The sequence below is a fragment of the Pipistrellus kuhlii genome, unplaced genomic scaffold, assembly GCF_014108245.1.
Source record: "Pipistrellus kuhlii isolate mPipKuh1 unplaced genomic scaffold, mPipKuh1.p scaffold_m20_p_93, whole genome shotgun sequence".
NCBI lineage: Eukaryota > Metazoa > Chordata > Mammalia > Chiroptera > Vespertilionidae > Pipistrellus > Pipistrellus kuhlii.
Genome location: NW_023425599.1, coordinates 725,253 through 741,790, shown reverse-complemented (window position 1 = coordinate 741,790; position 16,538 = coordinate 725,253). Strand labels below are relative to the sequence as shown.

Here is a 16,538-nt window from a genome sequence, read left to right as displayed (position 1 = left end):
TTGAAAGATAAAAATCATAGTCATATCAATTGATGCAGAAAAAGCATTTGATAAAATACAACACCCTTTCCTGATAAAAACTCTCAACAAGGTGGGATTATAAGGATCATACCTCAACATAATAAAAGCTATATATGATAAACCCACAGGCAACATCATACTCAATGGGCAAAAACTAAAACCATTCCCTCTAAGAACAGGAACAGGACAGGGATGTCCACTCTCGCCACACCTCTTTGACTCCTCTTTTGGTACTGGAAGAGCAAAAGACTCCATTAAAAAAATAATTGACTTAATAAATGAATTTGGCAAAGTAGCAGGATAGAAAATTAATGCCAAGAAATCTATGGCATTTCTATACACCACCAGTAAACTTATAGAGACAGAGACTAAAAAAGCAATTCCATTTACCATCGCACCAACAAAATTAAGATACCTAGGAATAAACTTAACTAAGAAAGTAAAAGACCTATATGTGGAAAACTACACAACGCTGAAAAAAGAGACAGAGGAAGACGTAAACAGATGGACGAACATACCATGTTCATGGATTGGTAGAATCAACATAATCAAAATGTCCATACATACTAAAGCAATCCATAGTTCAATGCACTCCCCATTAAAATACCAACGGTATATTTCACTGACCTAGAAAGACCTCTTCAAAAGTTGATTAGGAAAAATAAAAGATCCCAAATAGCCACAGCAATCCTGAGAAAGAAGAGTAAAGTAGGTGGGATCTCAATACCAGACTTCAAGCTGTATTACAAAGCCACTGTTCTCAAAACAGCCTGGTACTGGCACAAGAACAGACATATAGATCAATGGAATAGAATTGAGAACCCAGATATCAACCCAAATCACTATGCTCAATTAATATTTGACAAAGGGGGCACAAATATACAATGGAGTCAAGACAGTGTCTTCAATAAATGGTGTTGGCAAAATTGGACAAATACATGCAAAAGAATGAAACTAGATCACCAACTTACACCATACACAAAAATAAACTCAAAATGGATACAGGACTTAAACATAAGATGGGAAACCATAAAAATACTAGAGGCATCCACAGGCAGCAAAATCTCAGACATATGCCAGAAGAACTTCTTCACTGATACTGCCCCTAGGGCAATGGAAGCTAAAGAGAAAACAACCAATTGGGACTACATCAAAATAAAAAGCTTTTTCACAGCAAAAGAAACTATCAACAAAACAACAAGAAAGCTCACTGTATGGGAGAACATATTTGCAAATGTTATCACTGGTAAAGGTTTAATCTCCAACAACTATAGACAGCTTATACAACTAAGTAAAAGGAAAATGAACGATCCAATTAAAAAATGGGCCATAAACTTAAATAGAATATTTTCAAAAGAAGACAGAAGGCCAAAAGGCACATGAAAACATGCTCAAAGTCACTGATTTTCTGAGAGATGCAAATCAAAACAACAATGCGGTACCATCTCACACCTGTCAAAATGGCCAACATCAAGAAATCAACAAATGACAAGTGTTGGCGAGGTTGCAGGGAAAAAGGAACCCTCGTGCACTGCTGGTGGGAATGCTGACTGGTGCAGCCACTGTGGGGAACAGTGTGGAGTTTCCTCAAAAAACTGAAAATAGAATTCCCATTTAACCCAGTAATCCCACTCCTAGGAATATATCCCAAGAAACTGGGAACACCAATCAGAAAGGATATATACTCCCCTATGTTCATAGCAGCACAATCTACAATAGCTAGAATTTGGAAACAGCCTAGATGCCCGTCAGCAGAGGATTGGATCAAAAAACCATGGTACATCTACACAATGGAATACTATGCTACCATAAAATGAAGGAATTCTCATCATTTGCAGCAACCTGGATAGAATTAGAGAACATCATGCTGAGTGAAATAAGCCAGTCAATGAAAGAGAAATACTACATGACCTCACACATTTATGGATATTAAAGAACATTATATACTGATGATCCAAAAGACAGATATAACGACAGTAAAGCACAAGCAGACTGTCAAATTACAGCCAGGAGGGTAAGGATATCTGGGGGAGATAAGAGATCAACCAAAGGACTTGTATACATGCATATAAGTACAACCAATGGACACAAAACTCTTGGGAGGGAGGGTATGTATGGGGGGTGGGGGACAATGTTAAAATATGTATACAGATAACTTAATAAAAATATTTAAAAAATAAATAAAATATATGATTTCCTAAAATAAAAAAAATAATTTAAAAAAAGAAAAAGAAAACTAGTTGGTTACCTATAAGGGAGCTCCCATACGACTATCAGCTGATTTCTCAACAGAAACTATGCAGGCCAGACAGGAGTGGCAAGAAATATTCAAAGTGATTGAGGGGAGAAACCAAGATGGCGGCATAGGCACAACAGTTTCAAAATTACAACAAAAATGCAAAATGGACATTATCCAGAACTACAGGAAAGTTGATTGACTGGAAATTCTACAACTAGAAGGAAAGAAAAAAACAGAAGGAAAACCAGAGAAGTTGTAAAAGCCTAAGGTACAGAGACACGGTGCATGCGTGGGGAGAGGACGGAGCCGCAGAGGAGGGGCGGCTGAGTGTCTGGTTGGCATTCCCTAGTGGACAGGAGATAAAAGCTCTGGGCTGCACTGAACCCCAGTTCTGGGACAGACTCTGGGGATCCAGGCTCATACGGAGGGAATCTGGGCTGTAAGGCCGAAACTCGGAGATTGTGAAAGACAGAGCTCCGGAGGCTTGCACGTGAATGTGCACAGAGGACGGACTGTTGACTGTGCCACTGGATTGCCCTAGCAGTAAAGAGAGGAAAGCTCTGGACTGCACTGAACCCCACTTCCAATTGCATTGAACCTCAGTTCTGGGCTCATTGGGGGAGAGACCAGACTGTTTGGTAGTGGGCAAAACTTGAGGGCACCCTTCTCTCAGAGGTGCTTGCCTGCAGAGAGTACCGAAGGACACTGAGGAATGCTGAGACTCAGGAACCTCATAGGGCGGGGCTGACAGGAAACCAAGGCTGTAGGGTCCACCCTGAAACTCAGCCCCATCCATGCTTAGCATAGAGGCTTTTACAATTTTGCAAGTCTATTCGAATAAGGTGGTCTCCCGGCATAGACACAGCTGATCCTCACAGCCAATTGGCCTGGAGGTCAGTTCCTCCCAGTAACACCAACAACAATCAAGACTTAACTACAACAAGGCTGTACACACAGTCCACAAAGGGGTGCAACAAGATTGTCCACCTCAGGTAACTGGCAGGCTGACCCACTGAACCATATAGCTCACCTTAGCGCACAAAGCCACCCTACCAACTCAGGGAAGCAGCGAAAATGCCGAGACAAGGAAACATCACAAACAAAAGAAATGGAGGACAAGAAGCGACTGGATATAGAGTTCAAAACCATGGTTATAAGGTTTTTCAAGAATTTCCTATAAAAGGATGATAAACCTAGTGAGACCCTCGAGCATATGAGACCCTCGAGGATATGGAAAAGGACCAACTAGAAATTAAACATACACTGACTGAAATAAAAATTATTATACAGACACCCAACATCAAGCTAGAGGAAGGCAAAAATCAAGTAAAAGATTTGGAACACAAAGAGTCAGAGGACACTTCTCCGCAGAAGCAAGAGAAGAGAATACAGAAAGTTGAAGATAGTGTAAGAAGCTTCTGGGACAACATCAGAATTATGGGGGTCCCAGAAGAAGAGAGCGAGCAACATATCAATAGAATATTGGAAGAAATAGTGACAGAAAACTTCCCCCACCTGGTGAAAGAAATAGACTTACAAGTCCAGGAAGCACACAGAACCCCAAACAAAAGGAATCCAAAGAGGACCACACCAAGACAAATCATAATTAAAATTCCAAGAACAAAAGACAAAGAGAGAATATTAAAAGCAGCAAGAGAAAAGCAGGTAGTTACCTATAAAGGAGCACCCATATGATTGTCAGCTGATTTTTCAACAGAAACCATACAGGCCAGACGGCAATGGCAAGAAATATTCAAGGTGATGAATAGCAAGAACCTACAGCCAAAAATACTCTACCCAGCAAAGCTATCACTCAGAATCGAAGGCCAGATAAGAACTTCACAAATAAAAAAAAAGCTAAAGGAGTTCATCACCCCCAAACCAGAATTATATGATTTGCTGAAGGGGGTTTTTTAGGAAGAGGAAGAAAATAAAGATAAAAATTATGAACAACAAATACATAACTATCAACAAGTAAATCTAAAAGCCAAGGGAATTAAAAAAATCTGATGAACAATATTAACTAGTGAATATAATAGAATCAGAGATATGGAAGGGAGTGGACTGACGATTCTCAGGGGAAAAGAAATGGGGGGGTGCAGGAAGAGACTGAACATACAAACTGTGCACCTATGGATGAGGACAATGGGGGGTGGGGAAAGAGCAAAGAGTAGGGTGGGAACCTGGTGGAGGGGAGCAATTGAGGGGGGGGTAGAGGAACTTTTGTAATAATATGAACAATGAAGATTTATTTTTTTTTAAATTCAAAGTGATGAATAGGGAGAACCTACAACCAAGATTACTGTATCCAGCAAAGTTATCATTCAGAATTGAAGGGCAGATAAAGAGCTTCACAAATAAGAAAAAGCTAAGAGTTCATCACCATCAAATCAGTATTATATGAAATGCTGAAAGGTATTATTTTTTAAAAAAATATTTTTTACTGACTTTTTACAGAGATGAAGGGAGACAGAAACATCGCTGAATTTCAGCTTCCCCTTGCACGCCCCCTACTGGGGATTTGCCCTCAACCGAGATACATGCCCTTGATCAGAATTGAACCCAGGACCCTTCGGCAGTATTCTTTAAGAAGAGGAAGAAGAAAAACAATAAAAATTATGATCAACACATACATATATATTAACACGTGAATCTAAAAATCAAGTGAATTAAAAATCTGAGGAAGAGAATAAACTGGTGATTATAACAGAATCAGGGGCAAAGAAAGGGAATGGATTGATAATTATCAGGGGGGGAAGGGTGTGGAGGGTGCAGAAAGAGAAGAGACTGGATTAAAATCATACAAACCCGCCATTGGATGAGGACAATGGCGGGTTGGGGGGTGGGGGGTGGTAAGGGCAGAGGGTGGGGCGAGAACGGGGTGAAAGGGAGCTATGGGGTGGGAAAAGGAGAAACAATTGTAATAATCTGAGCAATAAAGATATATTTTTAAAAAATAATAACTTTAAATGTAAATGGATTAAATGTCCCAATCAAAAGACAAAATGTGGCTGAGTGGATAAGAAAACGTGATCCATATATTGCTGTCTACAGAAAACCCACCTCAGAAAAAAGGACTTACACAGATTGGATGGAAAGAATTTTTTCAGGCAAATTGAAATGGAAAAAAAAAAAAAAAAAAAAAAAAAAGCTGGGGTAGTAATACTTATATCTGACAAATTAGATCTCAAAGTGAAGGAAATAATAAGATATCGGGGATGCCACTTCAAAATACTAAAGGGAGCAATCCAAAATGAAATACCTCCGGTAAACATATATGCACACAATACAGGAGCACCCAAATACATGTGCATGTAAAAAAATACTTAACATTCTTACAAGGAATTATATTGGTGGTGTATAATGTTCAAGTCAGTAATTATGGAATATGGAATATACTAACTCTACTAAGCCCTTAAGAACCAGGATTTTTGGTGTGGAAGTAAAAAAACCCTGAAGTACTAATTTCGAATTTGAAGTAATATGAATCATAAAGTATTTTATCTAGTTCTGTCCACTGAAGAGACTAGAATGACCAACTCAATATAATAAGCATCTCTAGCACCCAGATTGTAGTCTTAAACTTCCATTTTCTATTAAAAGAACACAGGGCTTCTTCAAGAAATGGCTGATTCCAGGTCTGGGGCTGGAAATGAACTTGAACATATTATTATACCAGAGATAAGGATCCTACAAAAATTATTATGCTCAAGTCAAAAGACTCTACAATCAATTAGAAGAGGTTCCCACTGGCCAAAGACAATTTGATTATCAAGAAGAAAACTGCAACTAAAATCCACCAAATTATTTATATTGTTATTAAAACCACCACGTTTTTGTTTATTCACCACCGAAGTGTTGCTCCATTTCCAGGAGAAAGTAACCTTTTCAACATAAAAGTAATATTTTTGAAATTGCCAAAAACAACCTAGGGGTTGTTATGGATAGACAGATAAGTTATCTCCCTTTTCATAACAGTTTAATACCCCATGTTTTGGCATCTTCCCCAACTTCCTACAACATATGTTCACAGGTAGTTTTTAATAGACTAGGAAGGAAAATTGTTCCAAAGCTCTTTAATCTTCCACCAACTTCCTCCCCAGTAAGAACCTATACTTACACTAAAATCTCTCTAAAGCTAAAAACACCAAAGTCAAATCAATTTAAAAAAACAGCCTAGGCTATCACCAATTTTCATTCTATAAACAATTTTGCATATTACTGATGAGGATAAAAACAGAACTATAGAATTCTTATCTTAAGCAGCTCATCCATCCTAAAACATTGGAGACCCGACTTCCTATTCTTGACATTTTCATTTTATATTATAACCTTAGAAGTCAGACAAAGCTCAGTTTAGCCATAAATGACAGAAACTGCAAATTTCAGTATTATGATAATAATTAAGGCATACCCATGTTGATTAAAAAAAAAACAAAGGCTAAATGTATAATAAAGCTAAATATATAAACATCATTTACTTAAATATAAATTTTAAAACATTTCCCATACACTCAATAGACAAACTACCACTACCAATCATCCTTTACAATAAAAACCCAATATACTAAGTCGGCCATTCAACCAATCAAAGAATAATATGTTAATGATATGCTAAGGCCATTCAACTGCTCGCTATGACATGCACTAACGACCAGGGGGCGGTACAGAACAAAGGCAGGCCCTGGCTAGGGGCTTCTAGGGACCCTACCTGTGCATGAATTTCGTGCACTGTGCCTCTAGTTTTAATACAAAATACTCTTTTTTTAATTAATTTATTTTTTTTTTACGTATTTTAATGATTTTTTTTTTTTTGCCCCCCTCCCTCCCTCCCACATATCTCCTCCCGGCCCAGAGTTTTATGTCCATTGGTTGTACTTATATGCATGTATACAAGTCCTTCGGTTGATCTATTATTAATACAAAATACTCTTAAAATAAATTCACAAATACCTCACAAGAATGGCAGAGACATATTGTTTAAGTCTTCTAACAAGAACAAAATAATTGTCTAAAAACATCAGGTTAAATTTAACCACTCCCCTGCAAGCCTGATTGATGCCTAACTGCTCCCCAACCAACCTGATTGCCCCTAACCATCCTTCCCAGCAGGCTTGGTCACCCCTAAATGCCCTTCCCTGCAGGCGTGGTCACAACCAACTTCCCTCCTCTGCTGGCTTGATCGCCCCAAACTGCCCCCCCTTGCTCCCAACTGCCCTCCCCTGCTAGCCTGGTTGCTCCCAACTGCCCTCCCCTGCTGGCCATCTTGTGGCACCCATCATTTCCACCTGGAGGCAGCCATCTTGTGTGTTGGAGTGATGGTCAATCTGCATATTACTCTTATTAGATAGAGTGGCCAATGAATTTTATCCGAAAGGGAAGGCAGTTTATTCATACCTGATAAGCAGAATAATGGGAGAGGTTTTAAAGTATTTATCTCCAGATAATTTAACATATCTTATATATCAAAATTCTGAAAGTAAAAAATGCTTTTTGTAGAAAGGGGTAAAGTATAGCCCAAATAGCGACTAGAAAGCAAGAGTAGCAATCTAAGCATTTATGATTTAGACATCAATTTATTTTTGAAACCAAGCATGTACTCATTTTTAAGCTTATCTATATGGGCACCAGTCAGTCATTTGGAATAATTTTTTTTTTTAGTTTATATTGAGTTTTTCCCCCTAAAACCTAAATGGAAGACAACCAAGATGATGGCATAGGTAAACACCTGTACTTGCTGCCTCTCATAAATACATCAAAACTACAACTAAAAGACAAAACAAGTAACATCCAGAACCATGGGAAAGATAGCTGAGTGGAAGTTCTACAACTAGAAAAGCTAGCTGAGTGGAAGTTCAACAACTAGAAAAAAGAGTATTGACTGGTAGGATGTTTGGTGGTACGTGCAAAACAAACTGGCCAACTGGGTGCACTGTTGTTTTTAATCAGGAGGGAGATACAAGCTCCTAATTGCTCTGAACTCCAGTTCTGGGCAAGACTTCGGGGACCCAGATTCGTAAGGGGAGAAACTGGACTGTTTGGCATTGGGCCGGAAGGCAAGGGTGGCTTTCTCTCAGAGGTACTCGCAGCAATTCTTGTTCCTGCATGGAGGCATAGGGACACAGAGACCCAGCGACCGGTCCAGTGCAGGGTTAACAGTCAGCCACTGCTGTTTGCCCCCCACTGGTAATTCCCAGAGACCCCGCCCCACCCACTTTACAACCCCACCCAAACTGTGCACAGAGGCTTTTTCATATGAATGGCCTGTCCTTTCTGAAGCCTAAAACCTAATAATCTGCAGCTGGATTAAGGAGTTCCAAAGCTTCCAAAAGAAGGCCCAACACCTGACAGCAGTAGCCTGCCTTGCTTCACAGCTGGACCTCATCTGGGCACTTCTAAACCCCAAACTAAGAGGAGGAATCTGCAGATCTCTCTGTAGCGCCTGCTCAGTGGCCTCAGGCAGAGTGGCTGACTTTGCACCTCCTTGGAAATCTAAAAGCCTCAGTGTACCCAGGATTCAGTATGAGACCATACCAGATTATAACTCTTTCACATCCATAAAAGACACACTCAAGGGGCAGACTCAGTGAGCAACAAAGCCCCACTGAAGCAAGTCTTTCCCCATAAGGGTGTCTCCAGCACAAAAGTTCTCCCATTGTAGACACAGCTGGTCCTCACAGCAAATTGGCCTGGAGGTCAATTTCTCCCAATGATACCAAGAGCAATCAAGACTTAACTACAGCAAAGCTGTGCACACAGCCCACAAAAGGGTACACCAAAAGTTTCCACTTCAGATGATTGGAGAGGCTGTCAATGGGTCCTATAGGACAGTGTTTCCCAACCTTCTCTCATGATGAGAATCACCTGGTGGAGTTGTTAAAACACAGATTCCTGAATCCCAACTAAGAAGTGCTAAACTACTGTAGAATTTTTGAGAACATATAGGTAAAATTGCATACCTAACTTAGTGCTCTGTATATAAAATCTGTTTTAGAGCACTAGTTAAGTATACAATTTTACCTATATGTTCCCAAAAATTCTAGTTTAGCACTTCTTAGTTGGGATTCAGGAATCTGTGTTTTAACAACTCCACCAGGTGATTCTCATCATGAGAGAAGGTTGGGAAACACTGCTATAGGACACCTAGCACACACGGCTACAACACAGGGAAGCAGCCAAAATGTGGAGACAAAGAAACTTGTCACAAATGACAGAAATGGACATCCAGGGAGAATCCAAGATGGCTGCTTGGGTAGGCAACTAGCCACAGCCGCACACAACAATTTCAACAAAATACAACTAAAATATAAAATGGACATTACCCAGAACTACAGGAAAGTTGACTGACTGGAAATTCTACAACAAGAAGCAAGGAGAAAACCAGAAGGAAGCACGGAGGAGCTGTAAAAGCCCAAGGTACAGAGACACACACGGCGCGCGTGGAGAGGACAGAGCCGGAGAGGAGGGAGGCCGAGTGCCTGGCTGGCGGTCCCAAGCGGGAAGGAGAGAAAAGCTCCGACTGTGCTGGGCCCAGCTCCAACTGCTCTGAACCCCAATTCTAGGCCAGACCCCGGGGACCCAGGCTCATCCATAGGGAGCCGGGCTGTAAGGCGGGACTCCGGGGAAGCGGCGAAAGGAGGTTCCGGAGGCGCGCACACTGCGCGCAGAGAAGGGCCGGCCGGCTCTGCCCCGGGATTGGCCTGACGGGAAGGAGACAGGGGCTCCAGACTGCTCTGAACGCCACCTCCAATCCCACTACCAACTGAACTGAACCCCAATACCGAACTCATTGGGGGAGAGCATAGACAGTTTGGCAGCAGGCGAAAATCGAGGGCACCTTTCTCTCAGAGGCGCTCGCAACAAGTACTGAAGGACCCTGAGTCTCAGGAGTTGCATAGGGCGGGGCTGACGGAAGCCAAGGCTGTAGGCTCCACCATGAAACCCCGCACCATCAGGAAAGCTGCCTGCGAAAATGCCTAAACCAAATAGATCACAAACGAAAGAAATGGAGGACAAAAAGCGACTGGATATAGAGTTCAAAACCACACTTATAAGATTGTTCAAGAATCTCCTAGAAAAGGCCAATAAAATAAACGAGATCTATAAGGATATGAAAAGGGATCAACTAGAAATAATAAGGGATCAACAAGAAATAAAAAATACATTGTCTGAAATAAAAAATATTTTATGGAGTCCTAAAAACAGAATGGAAGATCGCAAGAATCAAGTCAAAGATTTGGAACATAAAGAGCCAGAAGACACTCCTCCGCAGACGCAAGAAGGCCAGAGAATCCAGAAAGTTGAAGATAATGTAAGAAACCTCTGGGACAACTTCAAGCGAACCAACATCAGAATTATGGGGGTCCCAGAAGATGAGAGAGAGCAAGATATCAAAAACATACTGAAAGAAATAGTGACAGAAAACTTTCCCCACCTGGTGAAAGAATTAGACTTACAAGTCCAGGAAGCGCACAGAACTCCAAACAAAAGGAATCCAAAGAGGACCACACCAAGACAAATCATAATTAAGATTCCAAGAGCAAAAGACAAAGAGAGAATATTAAAAGAAGCAAGAGCAAAGAAGGTAGTTACCTATAAAGGAGCACCTATACAATTGTCAGCTGATTTCTCAACAGAAACCATGCAGGCCAGATGGGAATGGCAAGAAATATTCAAGGTGATGAATAGCAAGAACCTACAGCCAAAGATAATCTATCCAGCAAAGCTATCACTCAGATTCGAAGGTCAGATAAAGGGTGAAGCTCTTTCACTAATAAAAAAAAGCTAAAGGAGTTCATCACCACCAAACCAGAATTATATGAATTGCTGAAGGGGGTTCTTTCAGAAGAGAAAGTAAATAAAGATTAAAATTATGAACAACAAATACGTAACTATCAACAAGTGAATCTAAAAACCATGGAAACTAAAAAAAAAAATCTGAGGAACAATATTAACTGTTGAATATAATAGAATCAGAGGTACGGAAGGGGAGTGAACTGTTTATTCTTGGGGAAAAGGGGAGAGGGGGATCTGGGAAGAGACTGAACATAAACTGTGCACCTATGGATGAGGACAATGGGGGTGGGGAAAGGGCAGAGGGTGGGGTGAGAAGGGGGGGGAAAGGAACATTTGTAATAATATGAACAATAAAATTTATTTTAAAAAAATAAAATAAAATAAATGCAAACTATGAAAAAAAAACAAAAAACAAATGACAGAAATGGAGGAAAGCAAACTACAGGATATAGAGTTCAAAATCACGGTTATAAGATTACTCAAGAATCTGCCAGAAACCTCCAAGAATTTTAGTGAGACTCTCAAAGACATGAAAAAGGACCAACTAGAAATTAAGAATACAATGACTGAAATAAAGAATATACAGAGATCCAACAGCACACTAGAGGATCCCCAGAATCAAGTCAAAAATTGGAAACACAAAGAAGCAAAAAAAAACACTCAATTGGAAAAGCAAAAAGAATTTTAAAAAATGAAGATAGCCTAAGAAGCCTCTGGAACAACTTCAAGCATACCAACATCCAAATTATGGGGGTGCCAGAAAAAGAGCAAGATACTGAAAACCTATTTGAAGAAATAATGACTGAAAACTTTCCCCGCCTGGTGAAAGAAATACACTTACAGTCCAGGAGTGCACAGAACCCCAAATAAAAGGAATTCAAAGAGGACCACACATCATAATTAAAATGCCAAGAGCAAAAGACAAAGGGAGAAACAGTTACCTATAAGGAGGGAGTACCCATAGGAATGTCACCTGATTTCTCAACAGAAACTATGCAGGCCAGACTGCAGTGGCAAAATATATTCAAAGTGATGAATAGCAAGAACCTACAACCAAGATAACTCTACCCAGCAAAGTTCTCATTTAGAATTGAAAGTCTGATAGAGAGTGTCACAGATAAGAAAAAGCTAAAGGAGTTCATCACAACCAAACCAGTATTATATGAAATGCTGAAAGGTATTCTTTAAGAAGAAGAAGAAAAAGGTAAAGATAAAAATTATGAACAACAAAGTGGCAACAAATACATATCTATCAACAAGTGAATCTAAAAATCAAGTAAATAAAAAATCTGATAAACAGAATGAACTGGTGAATTTAATAGAAACAGGGGCATAGAAAGGAAGTGTACTGACAATTCTCAGGGGCTGAGGGAAGAGGATTGGGGGTGCAGGAAGCGACTGGGCAAAAATCTTACACCTCTGGATGAGGATAGTGTGTGTGTGTGTGGGGGGGGGTGAGTTTAAGGGCCTGATGTGGGGTGGGAACCAGGTGGAGGTGAGTATGGGGAGGAAAAGAGGAACAGCTGTAATAATCTGAACAATAAAGATTTATTTTTTTTAAAAAAAACACACACCTAAATGGTTCCATTTTTAACTGCAACAAATATAAAATTGAACAACACATCATAATCACATTCTTAACACAGTAGTTTTATTGCTAGCTTTACCCAGTGGCCAGATAAGGTTCTACTGAACGAGTACAAAAAAACATTTTACATAAATGTTAAAGGTACACTTTAAAATTAAATACCCATTGCATCTCGAAGTTGTTTATTACATGTTCTTACAAGCTAATCACTTTTAAAAGAAGTCTTGTAATTGGCCACAAACCTTAGAACAAAAAAAATGAAAATTCTCATGATCCGTCTGCAATATGTTAAGTTGGCTGGTAATTTTAATAAAGCATTAAGAAGGTTCAGCTTGTCCATATTACCACTAAAGCAAAGAGTTGTTTTTTTCTTTCTACCTAAAATTAGGCTAGTTAATGCCCTAGCTTAGTGATTGGCAAACTCACAAGCCACATGCGGGTCTTTGGCCCCTTGAGTGTGACTCTTCCACAAAATACTATGTGCAGGCGCGCACGTACAGTGCGACTGAAACTTCGTGGCCCATGCACAGAAGTCTGTTTTCAGCCTGGGCAAGTCTATTTTGAAGAAGTGGCATTTGAAGAAGTGGCATTAGAACACTCAAGGGACCAAAGAGCTGCATGTGGCTCAAGAGCAACAGTTGCCGACCACTGCCCTAGCTGGTGTGGTTTATTGAAAAGCAACAACCTGCAGACTAAAGGGTCCTGGGTTCGATTCTAATCTGGGGCACATGCCTGGGTTGTGGGCTCGGTCCCCAGAAGGGGTCATGCAGAAGGCAGCCAATCAGTGATTTTCTCTCATCATTGATGTTTCTCTCTCTCTCTCTCTCTCTCTCTCTCTCTCTCTCTCTCTCTCTCTTCCTCTCTAAAATCAATAAAAATAGTTTTTAAACTAAATAAATAAAATTAGGTTAAGGCTACATTACAACCATAAGCAAATCTTGTGAGAAACAAGCATCCTAAATAATAAAAGGTTAATATGCAAACTGTCCCCTTGACCGGGAGTTTGACCAGCGGGCAGGGCTGACTGGCCAACCTCCCACATCCCCTGCTGGCCCCCCTTCCCTGGCTGGCCCTGCCCCTGATTACCCCCAATCAGGGCACCCAGCCAGACCCCATCTGTGCACAAATTGTGCACCGGGCTTCTAGTTTGTTAATGAAGCCAAAGTAAATATTCATCACTTGTTGAAGCTTATATTCTTATAGCATAGATTTCAAAAAGAAAATTTTAAAATAGGCAAAAAGTAGGGGAGCCCAAAGAAATTCCACTTATTAAACCTGCATCCAAAGAAACCTTTCCCCCTCCAGCTTCCCACTTCCTATCCAAATACAAGACTACAAGGAAGTCACCTAAACTACACTGCTCTCTAGGAATTAACTTTGAGTGTGAAAACAATTCCTGTTAACCAAATCCTCACACAACAATGCAATGAAATGTTCCTTTTGAAAACAGAACTTAATTGTATAAGTTTTAGATTTACAATATTTGGAAACAAGCCTAATAAAATGCTAAGCAGATATAACAAGTTAGCTATCCTAGAAAGTTTACAGGACACTCTAACTGTAGCATCTGGAATCTGTCAAATTTATCACCGTGATTTCTGAAGAGACTATATAGAAATGACACCTTAAATACCCATATACATAAATATGAAAACAAAAGGTTGGCTCTAAGACAATATGAGAAAATACCACCAAAAAAAAATCTGAAATAGAAGCAAGCCACAAAATCCTGGAAAAGCCTGTTATGGGGGGGGGGGGGGGGGGATCATAAATGGAATACCTATCCTCCCTTCCTCAAGCTCTTTCAGACAACTAAGCTTTCTAAATGTACCAAGGCATTTTAAAAAATTCATTACAAATCATGCATAAAGTAAGTATATCTGCACTTAGTAACTGCTTTAAATGACTGGGGTTTTACACAGATTATTCAGTTCTTCTGAAATACCTATTTCCCCCTTTCCCAAACAATTCTGAATGATACATCGGTCTATAACAAGGAATATGTTCTCAACTCACATTGTTTCTCCAGTCTTGGCCACATGACAAAGAAATTGATCCAGGACCGGACAAACTTCCTTTTTCCCCCTCTTCTCAAAATCTAGGTAAGGGAAGAAAGAACAGTTATCAGTATTCCTCATAAGCCCACCAACCATTTCCAATGCCCTCTAAAAACACAGTTTATTTCCAGTCCTTCCTCATATTAAGAACAAGAAAAAAAATTAGCCTCTCAACCAAATATCCACTTCAACTCTCCTACTTGTACTTCCATGTGTTAATCTCTCCACAGATAACATCTTCCTAAAGAGGGCACTAACTTCACAAACCATCCTTAACTCAATGTTTCTCAAAGTGTGTTTCAGGGGAACAACAGCGTGAGCTTCATTTGAAAATCCGATTAAAACTAATGTCCACGGACCCAATGCATTGTTTATCTAACTGATGTTCAAAACATCTGCATTTTAGGAAACACCAGCCATCTCACGCAGCTGTCCCCAAATGATACCGGATATTAAAGCATAATTCTCAAAAGGCTGAAATCACACTGTTCTGTTAGAAACCAGTTCTCAAACCTGTTGCTCGGAAGACGACCACCTTAGAATTAGGACCGAATGATGACTCCAGAAGCTCTAAATTTCCTGAGACACAAATTTTAAGCTGCTCCCCCAACCCCCATACCTTCTGCTCTTTTCCTCTAACTCCGCGCCTAGCGAGCGGGGCTGCCGAGAACGGAGCCGGAGGGAGCGCGGGCGGCGGGCAGGGTCTGGGCCGCGCGAGCCCCGCTCCGCTCCGCCCGCCCCCTCCCCCGCCCGGCGCGGCGCGGACACAAAGCCGGCTCCGGGAGGGCCGCCGCAGGCTCCGGCGGGAGGCGGAGGGGGATGGGAAGCGCACCTGCCCCCGCGCCGGCCCGGCCCCAGCAGCCACCCGCCCCGAGGCGAGGAGAGAGGGCCGCGGCGGGTGAGGAGGGAGGGAGACGCGGCTACCCCCACCTTTCAGCGCCTCCTGCAGCCTCTCGACGTCCATGGCTTTCCGGCGTCCCTCGCAGCCTCCGCCGGTCTCCGGGGTCCGGAAGGCCTACCCCCACCCCCCGACGCCCTCCCCCTGCCTCGCACACACTCCCGCACGCAGGCGACCAGGGGGTGGGGGGACCGAAGGGAGCCCGGGAGGCGAGCGAGAGAGCGAGACCGAGAGAATGAGCACCTCCCCGAGCCGCTACCGCCAGCCCTCCAACATGGCGCCGGCACGTCACCGCGCGCACGCACCCCGCCGCCCCGCGCACGCTCCCGCGGTCCCCGGGCACGCTCCTTGCCGTCTCCGCGCACGCGCGAGCCGACCCGGAACCGGAAATGGCGAGGCGGAGGCGGGTCGCCAGACGCGGGCCTCACTTGTGGGTGGCTCCCAGGTGCCGGAGGCCGCTGCAGGCGGACTGGCGGAGCCTGCTGGGAGGCGGAGCCCTTTGCCCTCGGGCCTCTCCCTTCGCTACGGTGCGACTCGGCAGTTCGCGGGCGTGTCCTCGCGTTCCGCACGGAGATCGCGGACACCAGTGCGGACCCTAGGCAGCTGCTGTGAGGATTGAGTTTGGCCCGCGGTTGAGGACGCAATAGAAATGCACTAAGTATTAAGAGTAACCGTAACGAGAACCTCTCCCTGCCGGAAGCTAGCCTTCCTTACCGGTCGAGCCTTGGAGAGAAGCAACCTATACAGCAAAGGAATTAAAAATGTAGGGATTGGAACCAGCTGGAATCAAAGCCAACTCAAGTATTTACTCCCTGTGTGGCCCTGGACTACTTACTTAAAACTCTGCGAGCAAAGGCGCAGTCTCCTTATCTGAAAATGGAAGTTTGTAAAATACCCATGAGGCTTGAGTAAATGGTATGGAGTATTTAGCACAGTGTC

The 16,538-nt window shown here is 42.0% G+C and overlaps 1 protein-coding gene and 1 long non-coding RNA gene across 6 annotated transcripts in view; both read right to left on the bottom strand.

Annotated features, from left to right (window-relative positions):
* The window catches only part of PPP4R2 (protein phosphatase 4 regulatory subunit 2), a 64,403-nt gene extending 48,493 nt beyond the window's left edge, over positions 1 to 15,910 (bottom strand). For 2 of the 5 annotated variants that reach the window (XM_036428839.2, XM_045578264.1), the window contains exons 1-2: positions 15,632 to 15,910; positions 14,661 to 14,742 (exon numbers count right to left, since the gene is read on the bottom strand). In XM_036428839.2, the coding sequence (XP_036284732.1) occupies positions 14,661 to 14,742; positions 15,632 to 15,665 (116 nt within the window). In that variant the 5' untranslated portion in view covers positions 15,666 to 15,910. Of the gene's footprint in view, positions 1 to 14,660; positions 14,743 to 15,214; positions 15,609 to 15,631 lie in introns of those variants that run through there. The other 3 variants (XM_036428837.2, XM_036428836.2, XM_036428838.2) reach the window with 3 other exon arrangements.
* On the bottom strand, positions 7,821 to 13,168 carry LOC118713999. The gene is made up of 2 exons (XR_004986461.2): positions 12,631 to 13,168; positions 7,821 to 7,948 (listed from the first exon to the last, which is right to left on the bottom strand). It is a non-coding gene; the product is annotated as an uncharacterized LOC118713999 (long non-coding RNA).
* Positions 15,911 to 16,538: the final 628 nt, after the last annotated feature.